Source organism: Sesamum indicum, linkage group LG8 (genome assembly GCF_000512975.1).
Source record: "Sesamum indicum cultivar Zhongzhi No. 13 linkage group LG8, S_indicum_v1.0, whole genome shotgun sequence".
NCBI lineage: Eukaryota > Viridiplantae > Streptophyta > Magnoliopsida > Lamiales > Pedaliaceae > Sesamum > Sesamum indicum.
Genome location: NC_026152.1, coordinates 11,377,453 through 11,385,625, shown reverse-complemented (window position 1 = coordinate 11,385,625; position 8,173 = coordinate 11,377,453). Strand labels below are relative to the sequence as shown.

The following is an 8,173-nucleotide window of genomic DNA, read 5'->3' as shown; positions in this document are numbered from 1 at the left end:
TCATTAACAAGCCTAGCTATCCAAATAAAAAAGGCCATTTTCAATTTCAACTTTTACTTTTAAACGACAATTCTAATTTCTTCGAGCTTCATACTCTGAACTTTAATTTCAATCTCTTAATTGTACTAAAAAAACCAATGAGAAATTTTACTCTCATTTTCATTTATCTACACTATCTTAATTCCTAACATTTAATCTCATTATTTTTGTACTTCAACTGAACCCCAACACAATATTTTGTTGGCATCAATATATTGGGATGTCCCCTCCTTTGCCCTAGTCTCTGGGGGCACCATAAGAAATGATTAATTGTCTAATCACATATTCATCACTACACTAAATTAAACAAATAGTCTATCTTAAAATGTTCATCCTACTGTCAGTGTCAAATCAAAAAGTTTACTTTGCATCCGAAAAGTATACAGAATTCAATAGGGCTTTTATTAATTCAATTTTCTGGAAGAAATGGTGCTATGACTAGTAGCTTCTTGTACGAGAAAACTGGCCGATCATTCGACTCGAGAGCCATTTCAAGATAGCTTGGGATTGACATTGAATGGATTGAAATTTTTATTTCAATTTTTGACTGATCCGCAAGCTTACTGCTGAGTAGAACCATTCTAAATTGACCATCAGCATCATGGAATTAAAGAATCAATTTTCAAGCTTGATTGAACTCATAGTATTCCTCAATTGTAGCAAGAGATTAAGAACAGTAGCGATCGTTTGATTTCCTGGTGAAAGCTCGCTGAACATTCGTCTCATGAAATCAAAGTATGTTAGAAATATGATAATGAGAGTGGACTTTTAACAGTTCATGAAGATCCTGCTGATGAAGTATATATTGTCGCTTGAGTTTAGTCTCTTGTGGCCTTGCTATATAGAACAACAAAACTGAACTTCCCTTGGCATAAACGTGGATCAGATGCCAAAGATGGGAATTCCTTTCTTCACAATTTCATCTTTCTCACTACTTACTCTATTTCTCACACTGTGCAGCGCACTAAATAACTCTACGAACTTTCATGTTGGCATCGTACTTGATTTCGAGTCACTTGTTGGGCGAATAGGCCTCACCAGCTTGTCATTGTCTCTCACTGATTTTTATTCACTTCACACAAACTATTCTACAAGAATTGTGCTTCACACAAGGGATTCAAAGGGACTAGTCACCGATGCTGCAGCTAGTGGTACGTAGCCGATTACTCATCCCTTTCGCTATATATTCTTGCTTCTTTCTCAACTATGTATATATTGGCATCTCATGCACCCAAAGACTAATTGCATGTTTGATCTTTGTGACAATATATGTTTTGTTTCTTCTCATATGCTTATTAGTTAGTCCCAATCGTCTTGCGTAAATGCAGCTCTCAATTTGTTGAACGAGGTAGAAGTCGATGCAATAATTGGTCCTCAAAAATCAGCGCAAGCAAACTTTGTGATTGGTCTTGGAGATGCAGCAAAAGTGCCTATCATTTCTTTTTCTGCAACAAGTCCTTCACTCAATCCTCGAACCCTCTATTCCGTTCAGACTGCCCCAACTGATGCTGCTCAAGTTGATGCTATTGCAACCATAGTTAAGTACTACAGATGGGGTCAAGTTGTTATCGTGTATGAAGATTCAGACTATGGCAACGGCATTGTTCCTTTCTTATCTAATGCATTTCAAGATGTCAACGCTCGAGTTTCATACAGAAGCGTTATCCCTGTATCAGCAACTGATGATTTTATCCTTCAAGAGCTGTACAAGATGAAAACTATGCAGACGAGAGTCTTTGTGGTGCATATTTCAAGCTCTCTTGCTTCCAGGTTTTTCCTTAAAGTGAAGGAAGCGGAAATGATGAGCCAAGGGTATGCATGGATTGTAACCAGTGGGCTGATGGATTTGTTTTACTCACTGGATCCACATGTAGTCGAATCCATGCAAGGAGTTATTGGTGTAAAGCCCTTAATTCCCACTTCAAGAAGACTCAGGTCTACAACTAGAAGGTGGAAAAGGAAGTTCCTTGAGGATAATCCCAGCATCTCATCACAAGGAGAGATGAGCCTTTACGGGCTGTGGGCATATGATACTTTGTGGGCATTAGCTATGGCTGCAGAAAAAGTTGGGATTAGGGAGCCAAGTGCTTCACAGAGTAAACTTGCTTTTAACTCCACCAACATGTTTGCTACTGAAATATCACAAACAGGTCCAAAACTTCTGGGAGCAATCTTGGGGACGACATTTCGAGGACTAGGTGGGGTTTTCCGATTAGTAAATGGTCAACTAGAGACGTCATCTTTTCAAGTGCTGAATTTAGTTGGAAAGGAGCTGAAAGAGGTGGGAATATGGGAACCACGGACTCGAAATTCAGGTGAAAAAAATGTGAATCGAATCAGTTTTACAGGTGAAAAATTGAAGAACATCACATGGCCCGGAGAATCAAAGGAAGTACCAAAGGGATGGGAGTTCCCTGTAAGTGGTAAGAAGCTTAAAGTTGGAGTTCCAGCAAGAGCTGGTTTTACGCAGTTCGTAAAAGTCGAAAGGGACCCTCAAACTAATGCTTCCAAAATCAGTGGATACTACATAGATTTGTTTGATTCTGTAATGGCACATCTACATCATGGCGCTGTCCGATACGAGTATGTCCCATTTGAAACCAATGATGACTCAAGTGCGGTGAACTATGATGCATTAGTATATGAAGTCTACAATGGGGTAAATAGTACTGTGACTAAATCAGCTCCACTTTGTTCTGATCACAACTTCTATTTTTTATCCATCTCCGACTTGTTTTCATGGTTCTTTTATATATATAATATTTCAGATGTACGATGCTGCTGTCGGCGACATCACCATAACAGCCAACCGATCTCAATTCGTCGACTTTACTCTCCCAATCGAAGAAGGAGGAGTTACGAGGACACAGAAGATTCAATATGAAAATCCCAATGATGAATGGTTTTTCTTGAAGCCCCTCAAAAAGGAACTATGGTTAACTGCCATAGCCCTATTCATTTTGACTGGAGTTGCTCTCTGGATTCTTGAACATAGGTTTAACAGAGCTTTCAGAGGTCCCCCCTCGGAGCATGTTGGCTTGATTTTCTACATTCCCTTCATGTCATTAGTATTCGCACATAGTGAGTAATCGTCCTCCTTTTGATCAGAAACATAGACAATTCTTGTTTTCCTACTAATTTTAATGATGTTTACATGTATGTTCTCATTGATATATACTGTGTCGTGTCTATACCATTGTAGGGGAAAGGATAGTGAGCAATTTAGCTCGACTAGTTGTGGTCGTCTGGGTATTTGTTGTGCTAATATTAAGCTCAACTTACACAGCAAGCCTTTCAGCAAGATTAACAGCATGGAAACTTCAAAAAGCTGATACAGATGTAAATGTGCTTATCAGAAACGGAGACTATATTGGGTGTCGTGAAGGCTCTTTCATCTTTCAGTACTTGAAAGATTTGGGATTCGATGAATCCAAGATCAGGACTTACAATAATCCAGAGGATGTTGATGATGCCCTGTCTCGAGGAAGTGAGAGAGGTGGAATAACGGCACTGTTCTCCCGCACGCCTTACACCAACCTCTTCTTGTCCAAGTACTGTAACAAGTACATGAAAGTTGGCTCACCATTTCTCACTGAGGGCTTCGCCTTTGTAAGTACAATAGTTTCTTTCAATTGATTGAGTCTCCTTTTTAAAAGTTCAGGAGTTGCATCGCCATTTCTTTTGTTCAGGACGTTTTGTGTCTATTAATACTTTCATTAGGCGTAAAATGCCCATATATAGCTCATAGTGCTAATAATATCTCGTTTATCTTTCAAAATCGACAGGCTTTTAGAAAGGGATCGCCATTAGTTGCTGACGTCTCTCGCACAATCATTGAACTCATAGATGATGGTAGAATATCGGAAATTAAAGCGCATTGGATGAAAGACTCAGCATGTAATGAAGATGAACTAGGTCTCTCTACTGCCTCATGGAAAAATATCGACTTGCATAGCTTTAAAATCCTCTTTGGAATCACTGGGGCGATCACCACGACCTGCCTTGTGGTATTCTTGGTCACATATCTCTACAAAAATAGAGATTTTATTCAAAGGATCTCCAGCTCTAGCACCACAATTTGGTCCAAGGTTCGTGCACTCTGCAAGCATTTTGATCAACGAGACCCCAAATCGTTCCGTTGTAGCAGGTCCAAAGAAGACGACGAGAATGCATCGCCAAACATAATTGTATATCCAATTCGTAGGAGCACAATAGTTCCAGTTGAATCAGCAGACATCGAAGACGCAAATGGAGTCATTCGTACTAATTCAGACCATAGAGAACATGCAGATGAATCAAGATCAATCCAGCTTGAAAACATCAGAGTGTAGTTTGTTATGTAACCAATAGATTTGGGAAAAGGCCATTGGGAGATCAGCTGGAAAAGCTAACTTCTTTTTGCTTTTCGTGTGTTAGCATCATTACAACGAATAAATGAAAAGACATTGACTTCATGAGTCTACCTTTTGCACTAAGAGGAGATAGAAGACACCACTAATTAACTGTGATCTAAATTACCCCAAAAATATCAATTGATGTAAATGTTACGATGATAGTTAGACAATGTCTTAAAAGATCTTATGGAGTATAATAGAGTGAAGAACAAATACAGGTCGTGTTTTCATTGATCCTTACGTTGCTATCATGCTCCGAAAGAAAAGACCTATCGAATCAATAAAAACGTTTCTCGATATGGTATATATTGGGACACTTACTTATTTTGGGTCAGTTAATCAATCAATTATGTCCATCAGGCGTTAGACCCAGAAGCCCATTGGGAACTTGCCTCCAAACCAAAAAACTGCAAAATACCCCATTGTGTTATGTTCACAAAAAAAATAGCATATTACTCTCATGTGTTCTTCAAAATAAATCAAACTACCCCTTATATATGGCAGTATAATTCATGAGCTATTCCTACGATTTTTTATGGTTTTTAAGAATAAAATATTAGTTTTTGTATAAATAAATATCAAACACTATATTTTCATATTAATAATATTTATAACAATAACATACATTTTAATTAAAAAAACTATTAAATTATATAGAAAATTAAAAAAGAAAAAAACATGTATCAGTAGCTAACGGAAAATCAGAACGAAATTCATCAAGCGTAGTTTGAACGAACACAAGAGTGCCGAGGTTGAATCACCGACCGCTTATGGAGCTATGGTAGGTAAAGTTTTTACTAAGAACAACTCAATTATGGAGCTATCAATACCACTCTATTAAAAGCCTAGAACCCTAAAGGTGAAAGTCAGAGTCAACACAATTGAGCAGAATACCTTTGCATTTGTTTTTTCATTCAAAGAGGATGCAGACAGGATACTTGAATAAAGCCCTTGGACATTTTGAGCTCACCATTTTATTACAAAAATATGGAAACAAGAACAAGCTTTCAGCGAACTTGAGTTTCGCACATCAGAATTTTGGATACAAGCACGAAATATTCCAGTGATGATTATTACATACAACATAGCCAAGAGTATTGGTGAAAAATTTGGTGAAAATTGTGTGGTTTGTGTTATAATTAGATATTTTTACACATCAATATCAATATGATAATCACATAATTAGATATAGTAATTAAATAAATGAAATAAAATTCAAAAAATTAGAAAAGTTGCACCGATGGAGAGTCACGATACTTGTCGCTGTCCTAAAGTCATGATTTGCCTCCCTACGTGCAGGTTTTAACCGCTGACCATGATTTTAAGATAAAACTCCATTAATTAGCTTTGAGCAGTATCTCATCTCATGTGTACGATCACTAGGAGACTAAGAACCAACCCACAATCACTTAACAAAAACTCTAAAATACTTGTGAGAGTATGAAATGTTGTTCTCGAAACTCACATAAACTCTTCATTAAACTATGGATCTTTTCCTCAATGTGTCAAATGAAAATGTTGATGGCCCTATAAATAATTTAAAGAATTTGACTGTTATAAAAAAAATTAAGTGGCAAGATTAAAAACTAATAATTACCTTAATAAAACAAATATTAAATGGGCCACATAAATATAAAATTGTAACAGCCAAATACTTATTATAATTCAAGGGTGCAAATGAAGGACCACAACTTTTCGAATCTAGATATTTCTACAAGTACCACTGAAAGTACGGACATGATACGAACAGATGCCGCCAGCTAAGGCAGCATATAGAAAGGCTCATCCAGACCAATTACCTAAAGGACTGTGTAGACAAAGCTCGTAGGAGCGAGGATCACCCTACTGACTACACTAGAAAGGAGCACCGAAAAGATAAAGCTCTTGTTGAAGAGCAAAGCCCGAAAAAGATACCTGCTAAAGGGTGATCCACATGCTCAATTATTTATTTATTATAAAGAAAATTATAAAAATAATATTTTTTTAATATTATACATAATTGTGACGAGTCGTGGACAGACATAAATTTTTTATTTTTTGGAAAAATTAAAGTGTCGAGTCGTAGACAATATCTACGACTCCACACAAACTTTTTTTTTCCTAAAATTAATGCCCGAGTCGTGGATAGCATCCACGGCTTGGGTCTTAAAATAATTATATATTTAATTAATAAAAAACATACAATTACAAATTTAAAATAGTAAATTACAATTAATCATAATATTAAAATTGAATTAATTAAAAAAATACAATTTATCTATACAAATCTGTATATAATTTTTTATACAAATGCAAAAATACAATTATTGTAGACAACTCCTCACTGGCATATTTGATCGTCTTGAAAAATCTCCTCTTTGTTGGGCTTGTTGCCTTTCACGCATTTGCAGCCAATCTATTTTGTTCTAAATACGTCATGTTTGGTTTCGACTAAGACGTGTAGAGATATGAATAGTAGTATCGTGAACCAATTCAAATTTTGAAATATCCCAATAATCTTTGACTGCACAGGTTCAAAAGACTTAAAATATGTATTTTTATAAACTATCAGATTATAATAATTATTAACCATTGATGCAACATTAATATTATATGCAATGTTTATTTTTTAGCGCTAGAGCAAGGGATGCTAAATTGATTCCACTTACCGCATGAACATTCTCAGTTGGCGATTTTGACAACATGGGTGTTGAGTCCATGTCCATACTGGCGTTTTCTCACGACCGAGGAAGACTGTTGAAAGTGATAGTATTTCGTGGTCATATGCTTTACAAATTCTTTTTGCCACCGTGTGGACATTTTGTATGCAAAATCCGTCTATAGTTGGTTGTTATTCATCATTACTTGACTCTTTGCCTCCCTCGCACAAAAAATAATAAACAGTATGTTGAAGCGTCATTTCAACTATTGTAGTCACCGGCAAGCGGCGAGCCCTTTTTAGAACTCCATTTATGCATTCAGACATGTTTGTCGTCAAAATACTGCATACCTATTCACCATCATGAGACCATTTTTTCTTGTTAATCTGGTCTAAGAATGCAAACACATCTAGTTTTTTGTTCTTTATCTCTTCCATAATTCAATTAAACTATCTAATTTGATATTTAGAGCTAGCTCTTCAAAAAAGATCCTTCAATACCACATTTTTGTAACTACTGTTGAAATCTGAACACACGTCCCTTAAGCAATAGCGGTGCACCCCGTGAGGTGGCATAAAGTCCAAACATTCGCTTACTGCTTTAGTGATATAGGGGTGATAGTAAAAAATAAGGCACATCGCACATCGCCTTCTTATAACATGCTTGCTTAATTGTTGAAAAAACCACTTCCAAGATGAATAAGATTCTTTATTGACGATTGCAGATGCAAGAGGGAGTACTACTGATTTTTACTCATGGCAGCTGCAATCAACATTTTGTGTTTGTATTTTGAGTATAAATAAGTCCCATCTACACTAATAATTTATTGACAAAATTGGAACCCTTCAATACACGATTTGAACGCCCAGAAGATGTATTCTATTACATGTGCACCCGTTGATTGCTGGAAAACTTTGTGTTCACATTCAATAGTAGTTCCTGCATCATATTTTGGAAAAATTGCATAAAACCCCCTTCTGTTTTCAAAATTTAGCTAAAAATCCCCTGTGTTAAAAGAATAGGCAAAAAAACCCTGTGTTTTTTAAAATGTTGCATACTCTCTCCTTCCATTTGATAAACCCTATCCTCAAGGCGAACATA

At 36.4% G+C, this 8,173-nt stretch overlaps 1 protein-coding gene across 1 annotated transcript; it reads left to right on the top strand.

The window, feature by feature from the left end:
* On the top strand, nt 935–6,361 carry LOC105168659 (glutamate receptor 2.2-like). Its single transcript, XM_011088791.2, has 6 exons — nt 935–1,190; nt 1,368–2,698; nt 2,808–3,120; nt 3,242–3,648; nt 3,825–4,366; nt 6,184–6,361. The coding sequence occupies exons 1-6, from the start codon at nt 935–937 to the stop codon at nt 6,359–6,361; spliced, it is 3,027 nt and encodes a 1,008-aa protein (XP_011087093.2).

What these genes read in the sequence shown, in the direction of transcription:
- LOC105168659 (XM_011088791.2), top strand. Translation starts at nt 935, where the DNA reads ATGGGAATTCCTTTCTTCACAATTTCATCTTTCTCACTACTTACTCTA. An exon ending in TCACTGAGGGCTTCGCCTTT is followed by an intron (nt 3,649 to 3,824) that starts GTAAGTACAATA and finishes CAAAATCGACAG; the next exon opens with GCTTTTAGAAAGGGATCGCC. An exon ending in CAGCTTGAAAACATCAGAGT is followed by an intron (nt 4,367 to 6,183) that starts GTAGTTTGTTAT and finishes TGATACGAACAG; the next exon opens with ATGCCGCCAGCTAAGGCAGC.